General features: G+C 41.5%; 1 protein-coding gene across 6 annotated transcripts in view; it reads left to right on the top strand.

Annotated features, from left to right (window-relative positions):
- The window catches only part of KLHL29 (kelch like family member 29), a 605,712-nt gene that overhangs the window by 545,205 nt on the left and 43,605 nt on the right, over positions 1-16,902 (top strand). For all 6 annotated transcript variants that reach the window (XM_084623316.1, XM_084623313.1, XM_084623312.1 and 3 more), the window contains 3 exons: positions 6,688-6,886; positions 10,785-10,967; positions 12,442-12,622. In XM_084623316.1, coding sequence (XP_084479442.1) covers positions 6,688-6,886; positions 10,785-10,967; positions 12,442-12,622 — 563 coding nt within the window. The remainder of the gene's footprint in view (positions 1-6,687; positions 6,887-10,784; positions 10,968-12,441; positions 12,623-16,902) is intronic.

Here is a 16,902-nt window from a genome sequence, read left to right as displayed (position 1 = left end):
AAATCAGCAACTGGTGCTGCTGTCTCTGAGAGTTCTCAGAAACTCCGTTTAAACTTTCAAAAAACAGCCAGTTCCCAATTGATATTCCACTTGGACACCTGTAGTTTGCGAAGACTTTTTGGTGTCATGTATGGAGTTCTAGTTCAGAATATCATGGAGGATTTCCAGCAGCAGCGGGAAGGTGGGGACTGGTCAAGACTCTTGCCTGAAACTAACCCACCGTGCCTTGTCACTCTGCCACTGGAAACTTCTTGATTTCTAGCATTCGTTTCCAGCGCAGCTCAACATGCAGTTCATCATCTGACCGCCAGTCCAGGAACTAAGGGATAACCTCTGCTTTTTAAAAATGTGTGCCCCCTACAGGTCTCTGTGTGTTATTGGTGGTGCAGCATTGCTACCACCTCAGAGTCCTCTCAGAACTGTTTAGCAGTACTGCTGAGTTTTTGCCACAGCTGTCAGATTAGAATTTTTTATTTTCTTTAAAATCCCGTTGAATTTGAACCCAGTCTCTGTGTGAGTGGGCAGAGAAATCTTTTTACGGCTGTGGTGTATTAATCTTCTTAGTCTCTGTGATGAATCGAATGTATTCCTAGTTTAGTTTTAAAATGTTAAAAAATAGTCTCTTAGAATTATGCATAAATAGCTGAAACAGCAGTTTCTTGGACTAAAAACCTATCTTAATATGGATAATCTTACTTCTGTATTTGTACTTCTAACTAAAATATGTTTCTTTAGGCAGCTAGCACAAAGGGTCTTTTATATGAAAGAATAGTAAAACAGAGAGAGATGAGCTATAAGGCATGAGGGGAAACATTATTTTGACCTCTCTGGGCATTACTTCAAAAATGTCAAAAATCTTGATAGCTTTCCAGTGTAATATTTAAAGAGCAGGAAATTTGATTCTGCAACAGTAAACATATTTCCTAAAACTAGCTGTATACTGTTGTGACAATAGCCTAAGCAGAATCTGCACAGTGATACTCGTTTAAAGAATACCTATGAGGATTTTACTAGCTTGGGGATTTCAGATTAAAAAGCAATTTTTTTAAATATGATACTGAAGAGAGTTTTGAAAGTCAGCTATCCTACTAAAGCCCACTTTCTATAACCTTCTAATAATACAGATATAATTACAAGGGGAAGAAAGGTCACAAAAAGTTTAGCAAAGTAAACATCCCCATTCAGGCCACCAAGCAGAAATGTAAATGGCATTAAAATTTTCTGTGATCCAATGGGAGAGCTGTTCTGACTGGAGAGATGGAAAAAACACATACAGAAGTTAAGTGGATAAATTATGCAGGGTTAGATATATGGATGGGACATCTCGAAGCAGCAAGAAATAATCTTGATGGTACAACAGGCAGCACCATCCATCTGAGTCAGTACTGACCCAATAATATTTTACATGTACATAATAATTTATATCTTCACTGTACTGTGAAAACTGTAACCAGTGCATATACCATTGTAGTGCTGAGGCCTTTATGGTGTCAGAGGTGCCATCCCTTTCAGAGGAGATCTTAAACACATGTCATGACCATGTGTGGTTAAATGTCCCAGAGGATAGGGCCATTAACCACAGAGGCTTGGCCAAATTCCAGATTGAGTAATTGCTTTCTGCCTACTAGAAGCCCAGTGACATACGTGCACCACTGCTCAGTGTGATCTGACTGGTATAACCCTGAGCTATCCCACTGCATGCCACCTTATGGTTTGTTTCCCTCACTCACAGTGTCACATCTAAATTTAGCTTGTAAGCTCTATGGGGCAGAAACCCTGTCTGTTTTGCAACATAAAGGTATTTTGTCCTGGGTTTTATAAATCCTTGGGGACTCAGGCTATGTGAAGAAGCTGCTGGCCAGCTGAGCTAATGAAATTGATAGCAGTCTGGCAAATGTATATGTGCCTCAGGAGCCAATCCACACCAAATCTGTCTACTCCTTCCCTCATAGCCCGTCCCCCATACTCATGAGTTGTCAAGCCAGCTCTCCTCCCTCCCTCCCCCCATCCCCCATGGAGAGCAAACTCTACAAAGAGTCAGCGGGGGGGTCTAACCTTCCATCCCTAACTGTCTGTGATTCTATGAGCCACATCCTCAGCTGGAATAAATCAGAATAGCTCCATGGATGTCAATGGAGCCATACCAGTTTACACCAGTTGAAGAGCTGTCCTGTCTGTTCCCATACTCATGCCTCATTTTTTCTTTCTATTGCAGTGATTTAATTTAAATGGTGAAGTCCTTGGAGTAGAGCCTTGTCGAAACAATGGGCTAAATGCTGAAGGGGCTGAGACGTGGTCTGCCTTGTACCACCTGAAAAAATGAATTAACAGATTCATAGAATTTAAGGCCAGAAAATACCATTATCATATCGTAATCTAGTCTGACCTCCTGTATACAATTCTACCAAGCAACCTCCTGTGTAGAAAAATCAACTGATTGCAGGTGCAAATCTGAATATTTTGCATCTCTGACTACCCAATTTGCACTTGCATTCAGAGAGTGTGAGATGAATGCTCTAAACATTTTGTAGCCACAGTTGAATTACAGGCCCAAACTGTAAGCCCATACTTGCATCCACAAAAATGGAGGCTGCTCTTTGAAAGTTTTGCCACGTACATTTTGAAAAGTGCCCTTCACGTCTATTGTACTATTTTATTATTAATAGTAATAATATTAATAATGTGTACAAGGAGCAAGAAAAGGAGAAAGAAAAGGAAGAAAAGCAAATAAGAGATGGTAAGAAGGTTGAAATGCTTAATAGTACTTATTCTAATCTTCAATAAAAAGGATAATGGTCACAAGATATTTAATACAATCATAGCTAACAAGGCTATGAAGCAGTCACAAGGCAGAATCAGAAAGGAATAGGCTACAGAATCCCTAGACCACTTGGATGTACTTAAATCAACAAAGCCAAATGAAACTTGCCATCGACTATAGTGCTTAAAGGAGCTAGTGCGAAAAGCCACTGGTTTATAAAAGCCTCTACCATCCTCTAGAGACAGTGAGATTATACATACTCTACAAATCCCTTGGTAAAAAAACAATGAGATTACCCATACCCTTAATGCTGGCAGTGATGAAGCAGAGCAGCAACTGTGTGTGCTCTCTTTCTCTCACACACACATACAGCTGTATTTCTGTAGCTGTTTGGGTGGGGAAAGAATAAGAGTGAAATGTGACATTAGCTTTGATATGTGACTTTAGCTTTCATGCTGATGAGAGAGAGCGACATGTTCTAATTATTATTAGCCTTCACAATGAGCCACAAGCTCAGACAGAGAAAGAGAGGGAGAGAAACACAGTTACAGTTTCTCACCAATCTAATTAAGGAAAGGTGGGCGAAAGAGAGAGTGTGCTTTGCTAATTCAGCAGCCGTTGCCTCATTTATTTGAGGAGGCATGGGGGAAGAATGCAGTATCTCTGTGGGTGGAGTCAGAAGAATTGCCTCCTGTTGCTGGAGGGGAGCTCTCCCCTAAATGCCAATTTAAGCTAAAGATGGAGACATCCTGGTGTCTAACCCCAAGTTCTCATTTAATGACATGAGTATTTGCTTGTGTTTTGTCTTACTTGTCAGTATGGCTGCTTCCTGCACAGGGTCTATTGGAGAAGCAGGAAGGGCAGCTTTCTGATGAACCAGGATTCTTGGGAAGCTTGTTTGGCCTGCCTTAGCTGTAGACGTATGCATATTCCAATTTCTCCATTACTTAAACTATTATTTAGCTATTCCTTTTAGTTCATTACAGCATGGGATGATCATCCCCATTAGAGACTCACTGGCTAAACTTTGATGTCCCCATCAATATCTTCATTATTCCTGGTGTCCTGATTCTGCATTTCATCTTGGCTCCTCTGTAAGGTTAAACTCCCCCAGACTTCTTAAAAAAGGCACTTCCTGAAATCGGAGCTTTGCCTCCCACTGCCATATGTCGACTGTGCTCCCTCTCCCACAAGTGAGCATCATTTTAATGGCATTAAGATGTCTGCAGCCAAGTCCCTGACATTTGTGACTCTCGGGAAAGGACAGAACTTTTTTTTCCCCTCTACAATACATTTTAGTAGAGGAAAGAGTCACGGAATAATCTTTTATTTCACTGTATGGAACAGTGGCAGATGGCAGGGCTCAGATTCTTACCTGTGCCCAGCTACTCAACTGATGTTCTGCCAGGCAAAATTTAGGGGCACAACTGAGATCATTGAGTCTCCCTGATCCTGGGACTGCTTCTGTGGGGCCAGCCTAGAGTTTGGTATAGATTAGAGTAGTCCCAAGGCTGCTTCCCACACAAGTGGCTTTGACCCCCAAGGAGACAGATAGGAATTGCTACAGGGCAACCTGCTAAGACTGTGCCTCCTGCATGCCTCCCCACCTTTGACTTGCCCCCTAGCTGCAGGCTGTAGGACCGGTGGCATAGAACCACTTATAGATGGCTCTGTATTTACTGAGGATGCCTCCCACCCCAGAAGGAGAAAACCTGTTGTTTTCTACTCCCCTTACACCACTTCCTTGATACATGTGGATCAGCGTGACGCTCAGGATTGAACCCAAAGGTCCTTCCTGGAAGTGTTTGGCCTTATGCAGATGAATCTCCAAAATCTCATGTTGTATTAAGGAATTCTCATGAATTAGTGGTTAGAACAAGGTAGTCAGCATTTGCTTCTGGTCATCTTCCTGTCACTCTGACGCTGGGCAAGTCACTCTAATCATTTTTGCTTCGGCTTCCCCATCTGTAAAACCTGCCTGCCTCCTGGCGTACTGTGAGGCTCACACTAATTAATGTGTGCAAAACATTTTGAGCTCTTCAGACAAAAAGGTGCTAAAGATGTTTAAAGTGTTATTATGTTATTTATTATAGTTGTGAAGTTCAGAGGTGTTACTGTTATGCAAACACACACTCATCTCTTCTCAGAAAACTGGACGTTTCAGACTTCCAAGCCCTTCCTGTTACACTGTTAAATGAAGTGATTGGATTTTGTGAAAACCTGTATTCTTCTCCCTGCCAGACTGAACCCATTTCAGTCACATCACATGCTCATTTTAACTTAGTTTATATCATCACGGTGACATGGCTCTAAGGAGGTAGGTTCGTGCAAAATCCTACTGGAAACAGATAATTGCATGTCCTTCCAAATTGATACCTGTGTTTTAAATTTATTGTAGGGAAATGGGAAGTGTTAGAAGATGTTCCTGTGATGATTATGATCACTTATCACCTAGCAGGGTGGAACCAATTGTACACAGTAGAACTTGAGAAATATTTCTAACCAACAACTGCTCACTCATCTTTCCCTTTCTCCATCCCTGTATCTCTACATTCTTCCTCCACTGAAGCTGTGACCTGATTCCTAGACACGAGAGGCACTCACACACTAAGGTGATGAAGATGGTTTAAAACAACTAACCAGACAGATGGATTCCAGCAGGGCTTTGGAGCAGAACCCGGAGCTGGAGCGTGGAGCAGCTCCGGAGCAGTGGAGCTGCAGATTTTTGCCTGGAGCTGGAGCAGAGCTGGAGCACAGCTCCAAAGCCCTGCATTCCAGAAAGTAATGAGCACTGCAGTTCAGTGGAAGTTTGGGGTGTTAAGCGCCTCTCAGGATCAACCCCTAAATCTTCAAGAATATTTCCTTGAATCTTGGCCCCAATCCCAATTGGGGCCTTTGGGTGCTCCAATAATATAAATGTTTACTAGTAACAATCATCTTTTCTGCTTTTAATAGTCACCTTTCTTTTACTGTCCTCTTCTAAATATGCAGCCATAGTTAGTTCTTATTGTCCTGATATGTTCCCTATACCCAGCTCCATAAATGCATTCTCCAACTCTTCTATCTCTCACTGTGAAGTATTCTGTGATATGCTGTAAGATAAACAGTGATTTAAAATCAGTTCTCAGTGAATGGACTCTTCATTTATCACTTGCAATTTTCTCTTCTGTGGTTTTGTTTTCCTTTAAGCAATAACCAGTGACAGACAGCTTCATTTCTTCCAATGTCCTTTGCACTACAAGGTTTATTTTATTTGTATAGAAGATGGGGTCTAGTGTGAGTATTTGAGTCGCATCCACAGGAATCTGATTTCTAGGAAAACTTTGAAGAACGTGATTTGTTTCACCAACAAATAAATCTTACTAGTTAAAAGATAGTTAACAAATTGGATGGTGTTTTTCAGTCTCCACCATAGAGGCTATTCAAACGCAAGCTGCTCATCTGCTTTTGTTTCACACAAAATGCTAGAAAAGCCATTTGTTTTCAATGTAGCAACGAGTCTTAAATTTCAAGGTGAATTCAGGAAGCTAGGAAGATTAATGCTTGTCTTCTGTGCATAAGGTGTCATATTGAGTATAAGTTCAGAATCTGCTTTTACAACAAAATCTCTGTATAACAAGAATTGTCAGCTTTTGAAGATTGTTTTTGTCTCCATATGGGACCTCCCCCGAAAAAAAAACCTTCAGAGTGGAGCAGCTAAGGGATGTGTTGTCTTTGTGCTACCTGAACAATAATGAAGGTTTGGGGAGTGTATGCAGGATCCATGAAAATCAGGACTGTGTACAGTAACACTCAGGTACTAAGGGCAGCTCAAAGTATAATATATTCCCAAGTTGGGTAATAAGGGGAAGTGTTTGTGATGGGGGAGGAGGAAACGCAGAATGGTTGAAATCAAGCACTAAGGCTGCCATGTGTTCTTTCTCCAGTATGCTGCGGAGTTGCTGGCAGTGGTCCGCCTCCCCTTCATCCATCCCAGTTATCTGCTAAACATTGTTGACAATGAGGAGTTGATAAAGTCTTCAGAGGCCTGCCGGGATCTAGTGAACGAAGCAAAACGTTATCACATGCTCCCACATGCCCGACAAGAGATGCAGACACCAAGAACCCGGCCCAGGCTATCAGCAGGTAAAGCAAAGCTAGCTTCAGAGAGAAAGCTCTGTGATCTGACATTGCCTGCAGTCCAAGACTGAATGGTTCAGACTGTCTGTAGTTTGCAAAGGAAGGGAGGAGTAAGTGTCGTTCCTCTTCCTTTCACCACATTTCAGTAGCACAGGTTTGGGAGCCAGGGAGTCCAGAGTGCTAATCCAAGTTCCGATTCTGTCTCCTTCAGTGTAGGGTGACCAGACATCCCGTTTTGGCTGAGACAGTCCCTTTTTTAAGCCCTGTCCCGGCCGTCCTGACTTTGTTGGCAAAAGAAGGCATTTGTCCCATTTGCTCTTGCCAAACGGATCAAGCTGGCAAGAGCAAACAGGACAAATGCCCACTTTTGTCAAAAAAGTGGGGTGCAGAGGAACGTGGGCGGGGGGCGAGTGGCAATGCCAGCCCTGTGCAGGGGAGGGGGGGCAGGGCTTCTGCTGGGGACAGGCAGGGCTCGAGCGAACAACGACGCCAATTCCAGCCTCATGCAGCGGGGAAGGCAGGGCTCAGGCAAGCCGCGATCTGCCAGCCCCAGCCTTCGGGAATTATGATCACCCTATCTAGTATGTGCATCATTGCTTGCCTGAGCCCTGCCTTCCCCTGCACAAGAGGGGGACTCAGGCAAGCAGCTCGGGCCAGCCCTGCAGGCAGGGGGCTAGCAGGGAGGTGTAGGTCTCAGACCAGCCACTCGCAGTGTCCCATTTTCTCTTTGAGAAATATGATCACCCTTCTTCTGTGGCATTTAGGCAAGTCACTTAAGGTCCAAAAAGCTTCCCCTCTTTTGGATTACTCTATTTTTGGGAAGCCCAGCTTTGTAGACACCTGCACCGAAATGATCAAAGTAGGGTGCCTAAAGCTAAGCACCTGAATCCATATTTAGGCACCTAAATACGTGGTCTGATTTTCAGGAATGATTAACTTCAGTGGCAGCTCTGGATGCTCAGCACCGAGTGAAAATAGGACTCTAAGTATTTAAAGTTGGGCACCCACAACTGGACAACACTTCTAAAAATGTGGTCCTTGTCTTCTCTGCCTCAGCTTCTCCAGGACAACAATATTTTCTTACCTTCCTCTCAGGGTATTGTGAGGATCAGTTGATTAATTATTGTAAAGCAGTTTTCACTTTCTCAGAATTATGTAGATGTATTCTTATTTCAATACCACAAGTCTTAAAATATCAGATCAGGCTGTTTGTTGCATTCAAATTAAAAGGATCACACAAGATATATTATGTTTAAAACATACACACACACACACACACACACACAATTTATGGAGAAAGTGTTGTTTCAAGAAGCTTTCCACGTGGGGCATACATGTGGTTTTTGTCTAGCAAAAATAAAGAAGCAAGTCTCCAGTGTAATAAATCAGTCTGTACCAAGGTAGTGTTAGAAAATGTCTAAATACTTGTTACTCTGAAAGTTAGTACAAATAGTATGTATCAGACAACTGCAACAAATAAGAATCAGATGTGGAAGAAATACGTGAAACTTTCCGATGTGTTATGCTTGGTGCTTCTTCCGAGCCAGTACCATGACGAGGCTAAGCAGATTTCCTGATGTACATGGCTATTGAAGCTAGTATGGTATATGTACTGTATGTCAAGCCTCATCATTTGCAGCTTGTGGAGACTGCCCAATCAAAGCACTTTTCAGAAGGAGGAAACATAGACGACTTTCAATAACAATCCACACTAAAAAGTCGTTCGCTGAAGATGGCTAATGGTCTGATGTTTGAAGATTTTTGAAAAGTGCTTATTTTATCTTTGTATATAAAATTATAGATGTAATGCAAACCTTTTACAGAAGCTTGTTGATGTGGGGAAAGTAATTCTTTTGGGATAAGGGAGAATGATTATATTTTTTAATTCAGAGTCTAATTATATAGAACCATGTTATTTTGCATATTGTCTACTTTTATGGATACACAAAGGATCTCCAAACACCCTTTGTGGGTGTGCTGCAGTGTGTGAGATGCCCTCTCAAGGTCATTTATTATCATCACATCACATTAGCACATCACATTAGCACATCAGATTACATTTTCTGGTATGTACTAAAAATAATGATCTCTCGTTACTAAGAAATATTTGTTTAAAACTGTGTAGTATTTTAGGTTTTTAGCTTAATAAGGGGTTGTCTGCATTACCCGCTGGATCGATGGGCAGTGATCGATCCATCGGGGGTCGATTTATCGTGTCTAGTCTAGATGTGATAAATCGACCACCGAGCACTCTCCTGTCGATTCCGGTACTCCACTGGAGTGAGAGGCACAGGTGGAGTCAGCAGGGGAGTGTCAACCTTCAACTTACCGCAGTGAAGACACCGCGGTAAGTAGATCTAAGTACGGTGACTTCAGCTACATTAGTCACGTAGCTGAAGTTGTGTAACTTAGATCGATCACACACACCCTTCCTCCTCCCCCCCGCGTGCCCCCTCCCCAGTGTAGACCAGGCCTAAGAGAGTAAACTTTTTTTAAGAACACTTAAATATAAAAAATAAAAAATCCAGATGACGGAGGACAACAATCCAATATTCTGAGTGAATAGTACTTTGCAACAGGCCATGCTGTTTCTGCTATTACATTGAGCACTAAATCCAAAATATCTCAAGCACTTGACAGTGAGTGTTTCAGGCCAGCGGGTGTCAAGCAGTTAAAATGTGATGTACCATAGGAATCTGGGATACGAGCGGATCCTGAGTCTTGTTCAGATTTACCTCAGTCCAGGCACTAAGTAAACTGTGCGTTAAAACCTCAGTATATGGGCCCTACTAACTATGGTGGTGTGTCACCCATTCACACTAGCAGGGAATTTGGCTCACTATACACCTAAGATTAAAGGTTTTGGAAATCTCCAGCTGTGCATGTAAATCTAAATCAAGAAGCTCTTTAAGGAATGGACTGCCTCTTCGCTATGTGTTTGTACAGCACCTAGCAAAATGGAGAACTGATCCAGGACTGAGGCTCCTGGGCACAACCATATTGCACATATAACAATAATAATTAACAATAATGAGGTCTAAAACGGCGAAGTTTGTTTGGGATAAGTGTAACCCACACACTTCCTGGGTGTGGTGTTCTGTCCCACCTAGGGGCACCGAGACCACTTAGAACAAGAGATTATGAGTCTGCTCTACAGCCTTAGCTAAGAGCCAGTTGGCTTTTAGCTCATGTGGTAAAGGCTCATGCACTAAGCTCCAAACGTCCCAGGTTTGATCCTGCCCACTGAGGGCCAGGGTCTGTCAGTGTTACATAAGCACACAAGAGTATTTTGAAAAAGGGCCTCTTTGAAGGAGTGGATGGGAAACAAACTTAAATGTTGAAGAAATGCAGCCAAGAGGGATAAAGCCTAAAAGTTTTCAATACATCAGTCTATGGTGTGAGCTTACATTAATCAAGGAGAAAGCCAGGTGGCAGTTTACATGCTTAAGAGCAAATCCTGATCTCATTGAAGTCATTGTCCATCTTTTCATATAGAGGCCTTTATATTATCTTTCCCTATTATGTGGGGGTGGGGTTGTATCCAAATACAATGACTGGTACCAACCCTCCTTATTAAATCCTACTATATTGAAATTGTATCTCCTCACTCGCCATTATTACCATGTACTCTTCACCTTCTCCCTACCCCACTCCTGTTCTATCATACAGCCTACAAAATTTTTCATAGGTGAGCCTTTAATAAGCAGCAACAATATTGAAGAAACCAAATTATAAGTGATAGGCTAGCTACAGACTATTGGAGACCAAAAAAAGACTTGTTTTTCTAAGTGTATTTTTAATGGGGATAGAGAAATGAATTGACTGCAAAGTGCTTTTAGATAGGTTACCTCCCCAGTGAGAGACGACTCTTTCTTAGAATGTATTTTGGTTAATTGTATCCTAGGTGTGGCCGAGGTAATAGTCTTAGTGGGAGGTCGTCAGATGATTGGCATGAACCAACGAGCTTTAACAGCAGTCACTTGCTTAAATCCTCAAAACAATAAATGGTACCCATTGGCCAGCCTGCCTTTCTATGATCGGGAGTTTTTCAGCGTAGTCAGCGCTGGAGACAACATCTATCTTTCAGGTAAGCAGCATACACATTGGGAGCAGAAAAGCACTGGGTCCTCCCAAACTGTACTGTACAGTATAAGCAGGGAGGAACAGTTGCCAGTTTTATTCAACCACCCCTGGGGGAAAGGGAAAAACAAACAAATATGCTTTTATCACTCTCCATTTCACTTCAGCTCCAATTTCGTCCCAGAGCAGGCAACAGCACATTTTGCAGTTATATAGAGAATAGGTTCAACAACCATCAAACCTGTGAAAGAGGTTTCCAGGCTGTAGTAACATAGTTTAAAAAAGTGGCTGAAGTTGGGTCTAAATGGTGGGTTGCTGCATTCAAGATTGACTGAGCTGCTGAATATGTGACCTACACTTAAAATGTTTGTTTACAAGAGTGTTGTTGAAATCTCTGTTTTGATAGTAGACTGTAGCCCTATAATCTTGTTAGGTTCAGTGCTCCTGAAGCCACACTCCTGAAAAGGGTTTATCTAAAAGAGTTGCCGACTACAATTTGTGCTTGAAGTATAAAAGGTGTCTGTTTGTATTAAATCATATAGTACATTTCCTTGGATCAGGGAAAAAAGCAATCTCCAGTAGGTAGTTGTAAGGATCCCCCTAGTGGTCCCTGAGTGTAAGTTTGATTATGTCTGAGAAAAGAAAGGTTTCAGAGTAGCAGCCATGTTAGTCTGTATCCGCAAAAAGAAAAGGAGGACTTGTGGCATCTTAGACTAACAAATTTATTTGAGCATAAGCTTTCGTGAGCTACAGCTCACTTCATCGGATGCATTTCCTATTCTGTTTCCTATTCTGTAAAACAAGAATAATAATACTTACCCACTTTATGGGGTGTTGGGAAGTGAAACGCTTTGAGACCTTCAGTTAGAAAGAGCTACAGAAATATCCAGTATTATTAGTGTACTGCTTGATCATTTTAAACTCTTTGGCAGTGCTTATAACACTGGGTCTGCACTGTAATAGAAAAGCCAACTAATCATGGAAGTGATGAGTGAAAATTAGGAGTTAAACCTTAAAATCCCCTAATTCTACTTTATATGTGTACAAAACATGTTGTTTCTATTCTGTGTCACATAAAAACTGAATTAAGCATTCTGGATTTCAGAGTGGACAGTGAATAGCAAGCCAGTCAGTCTCTGCCACATGACACCTTCTTGCAAGTGTGTGGTAATTGGAAGATTGGAGGTTATTTATGGATGTTGGATGTGTATATTCCTTTACGCACATGTCCTTCTTAGTCTGACATCTTGATATCCTCATGTCATCTTAAAAAAACAAACCTTTGAAACGCACGAATAAATGACACCGATCTGCTTCATAGAAACAGATGCTCCCTATTGAGAGTGATTTATTTTAATTACTCAACTGTCATTAGAAGAGCTTTTACTTGGTAACTGGCTTTGATTGCAACATACAGTGGACTACCTGCATCCAAGTTCTCACTTAATTCTCTCCTTTTCTCACCCATGTCTTGTTGGCAGGTGGCATGGAGTCTGGTGTCACACTCTCTGATGTCTGGTGTTACATGTCCTTACTTGATAACTGGAATCTCGTATCCCGAATGACAGTCCCAAGGTGTCGGCACAACAGCCTGGTGTACGATGGGAAAATTTATACCATTGGAGGCGTTGGTGTGGCAGGCAATGTTGATCATGTGGAAAGGTAAGGTTCTCCTCCTAAAGAAATTATTTGACATGTGATCTAAAAGCGCACTGTTGACTCAAATTAGCTCAAAAATTTTGATTTGGTCAAAACAAGATTTTACAGAAGATAACAAAAATAGAAAAAAACTTTTTTTAAAAGTTCCAGTGGAAAAAATTGTATTAAAACAAATACATAAAAGTTTGTGGTGTGGGAACTGTAGCTGAGACATAACAAATTAATCTCATATAGGCATCTATTACATGGGGAAAATTTTCAATCCGTATTGAGATGTGCTGAATAGAGCATGGTCGGAACCAGATTTTTCATTTAAATTTTGAATGCTTGACTTTGTAAACTTAATGCTCTTTTAACATAGTTTCCTTTATGTAATTATATATAATAATGTATAAATATGGCATCTAAAAAACTGCATTAAAAGAAAATTATTAAGGTTGCAAAGTCAAGCATGCAAACATTAGGAAATCCTAGCATTACGGGTGCCTGTGCAATTTTCATTTGTCCTCCTTTTGTATATGCATTATGATTAGAGCTATGCGAATAACTGTTTTTTCAGTATACTGGCAGGTCCGAAAAAAGCCTGCCACAATTTTTTAACATGGGCAAAACGGAGTATTTCTCTCTCGCTGCATTCTCAGAAAAGACTGAACCATTTTGTCTAGAATTTTCCACACTCAAAAAATCAGCATGAGGCAGACACCCAGCATAGAAAAATTCAGCCCAAATGGTTAATGTCCGGAAAAGTTGAAGCTGAAGAAAGGTCTTAGTATGGAAAGTGTCAGGCAACCTTAATAGTAGGTGGGGCTATAAGCAGCCCCACCTATAATGTAATAAGAAATGCCTCTGCAACCTTAAACCTACCTCTCTGTGCTGTAGGATCATGCTGTAATTGCATGATCAACAACTGTGACACTTCGCATGTCTGCGAGTCACCCTTTCCGTGCAGTGTTTGCAATCCCATCATTGCAGAGATGAAATGAACAAAAATAAAACTGACTTTGTTGATTCTCTCCAGTGAATGACAGAACACAGGAAGTAAACAAGCAGCATAAATAGTGAAGAGTAAATGGATTTTGCTAGCATTGTGCATGCTGTATACTCCAAGCTGATGATGAGTGGGCCCAGGGGGACTAGAACTGTTTCATGGGTTTGCAAAATTTATTCAAATTCCCAAACCTCTTCTCCTGTAATTTAAAGTCATGCTTTTTTCACAAGGGAAGTGTAGGGGTTTGTTTCTTTTTTAAATCCTCTTTTAGATAAAGAGGAATGACACTGATGCAAGCAGGTGTCCTGTGTGCACTAATAGCCTGTATTTAGTTTTGATTAGAGTATGTCCTTTTGCCCAGTCTGTTTCTTTCTCCGCTCTGATTCTCATGTTCTCTCTTAAGCAGACCATCAACAAAAAAAGGAACAGTTTGTATTTCCAAAACCAGGGACTGTGTAGGCTGAGAATTAGGCAAAGCCGGTCCTTCCTAATATTAATAGTATTACTAATAGTCCTGCCACAAGTGTTGGGGACTGGACTAGATGACCTCTCAAGGTCCCTTCCAGTTCTACAATTCTATGATTCCCCAGACCCTCTGTCCCTCAAGATCAGCCCCCAGCCCCCAGAATAAGTCTTATGACTCTTGGGATTGTTATGACACGTCTCATCATATTTGGTATTTTTCTTAAATCCCCAGCTCCGAGAGTCATACAATTGCATTAGAAACTGAGCTTACATTTTAAAGGTGAGGAGCACATGTCATAGCTCCACTGAATTTCTAGCCTTTGTGGAGAAAAGCTTGAAAACATGCACCCTTATGGCTCAGAAGCCAGAAGGCTAATAAGAGAACCCCTAATGTATTTTTTTATCTCATGATTTTAAGGCAGTTCTCATGATTTGGAACTCTTGGGGTTGGCAGCACTGTAAGAATGACCTTAACCTGACACCACGTGGTGCCTGCACATTGTGGTCTCACAGGGACACACATGTTTTGATGAAAGGTTTTGTGGCTCAGGTCCCAACAACCCTTAAACTGAGCATGCTAGAATATTTACAGTTTAAAAAAGGAAGGCTAGTGTAGGCCTGTTATGCATGTTTATCCAGTAGAATAGCAGGGTTTCTCCATATTGCGGGGGGGTAGCTCAGTGGGTTGAGCATTGGCCTGCTTAAACCCAGCGTTGTGAGTTCAATCCTTGAGGGGGCCATTTAGGGATCTGGGGCAAAAATTGGGGATTGGTCCTGCTTTGAGCAGGGGGTTGAACTAGATGACCTCCTAAGGTCCCTTCCAACCCTGATATTCTATGATATCATTTCCATGCATTCTGCCTCTGCAGGGGTAGGTAAGCCCTTGTGATGGGGATTTGTTAAATTTGCAATTATAATTAATGTGCTATTATCGATAAAAGTGACTTATGAGAAGCAACAGTAGAACAGAGTGCATGCCCAGATTGTGTGTCCCTTTTGGGTTATGCTGGGAGATCAGAAGTTTTTAAAAATTAAAGTGAAGGAGAGGGATTAAAAAGTGTGTTAGTTTCATTGCTTAAATCATTTGTGTGCATGTGTGTTATGCATTTGGTTTTGGAATTGACATTCTGGGCTTTTAACAGTAGAAAAGTGAGGAGAGAAAAAGTTCACCTTAAAAACTGCAATCCACAGACTGACATTATTCAAACTGAAACATCTCCCAATTGCCCCAACATCCTAATTTGAGCAGGTACTCAGAAAATTGAAGGCAGATGGAATAATTGTTCCAAGTCTTATGAGCAATGAGGCATTTTGAATTTGGGTCATCTCTTTCAGGAGAATCATTAATGTTCAGAATAATGTTAATTTAATTGCTCAATTTTCTGATGTCACATGCACAATTAAAACCCAACTCGGAACTTCCCAGTTCCTTCCTTGTGTGTGGGTGGGTGTGGTTATGACCTGCACTAATGGAGAGATTACATTTTCCACTATAGTGTGGATTGGACATTGCTCTTTGAATGTGTCAAGTTTGCTTTGGATGGGGCACAGAAATACAGTCTCAGGAGACCATCTATGCCTTTAGATCATTTATTACCCAGACTAGATAGTATTACGTACAAAACACTGCATTATAAGAATGTTGAAGTTGCAAAGTCAAGTACTCAAAAGTTAGGAATTCCAGATTGTCTGTGCAGTTTTTAGTCAGCCTCTTTGTGAGTATACATTATGGTACTGTTGTGAGCTGGGTGAAACCATGTTACGGGTTGAGTTAAAAACACCTTGTTCAAGCTGATGCCTCCATTTAAGACAGTTAAGAGGCCACATCTAAAACAAAGCCTAATAGAGTCTGCCCGGAAAATAGCACCGTGGAGGCAGAGGCTGGATATTGTGACCAGGGGTGTGGGGGTGAGTGAGAGTCTGAGAAAAACACTCACACAGAGAAAAGGTGGGAACAGACAAGACTGCAAGAGGAAAATTAAGCAAGAAAGCCAAGCAGTAAGTAAACAGTGCCTGCAAGTGACCTGGAAAAACTAGAGAGAAAGCTTTTGGATCTGGTATGTATTGGGTAAAGGGATTTGGGGGCCTGTAAACTAAGAAACTGCTCTTGGTTCCCTCCAGGGCTGGCTGTAGGTTTTTTGCTGCCCCAAGCAAAACATTTGCCACCCCAAGCTCCGAGAGCGCAACTGCTCAAGCAAAAAAAATAAAATAAAAAGGATGGCCGGAATGCCGCCCCTGGGATTGTGCCGACCCACGCACGTGCTTGCTTTGCTGGTGCCTAGAGCCGGTCCTGTACCCTCAGCATTCTGAGACAGGGCTTTGTACATTCTTGGTAAACAAACAAAACTGCATCAAAGAGGTAACTGACTATCGCCAATTTCTGCTTCCAACCTGAACATCCCCAGACTCCCAAACTTTGCCTAGCCGCTCGGATTTAAAAGGGGCAACAATACAGCCTTTAATTACATGAGCAAATACTATTTTTTTCCACAGGTGATCATAACTTCGTCAAATTTGGGCAGATTTTCATGAGAATGGCAAAAGGCACCTCCCAGACACCCAGGTGACCCCCGCCCCTGCCAAATTTCAAGTCCCTACTCCAAAGCAAGGCGGCAGTAGAGAAGTTCAGTAAAATGGTTCTAAGAATTTTTTAACATGAACATAACATCTTAGTTTCCTTAATATCACTCTGAGAAATGGCTGAATTGTTTTACTGAAATTTTCAGAAAATTCCAGTCTAAGGCAAACATCCAGCATGGAAAATCTAATCTCAAATGATTAAAGTTTGGTTAAATTATAATCAACTGATTTCAGGGTCTTATGGAAAGTG

The sequence above is a fragment of the Lepidochelys olivacea genome, assembly GCF_965140295.1.
Source record: "Lepidochelys olivacea isolate rLepOli2 genome assembly, chromosome: 3".
Taxonomy (NCBI): Eukaryota; Metazoa; Chordata; order Testudines; family Cheloniidae; genus Lepidochelys; species Lepidochelys olivacea.
This window is presented reverse-complemented; position numbering and strand designations above follow the sequence as displayed.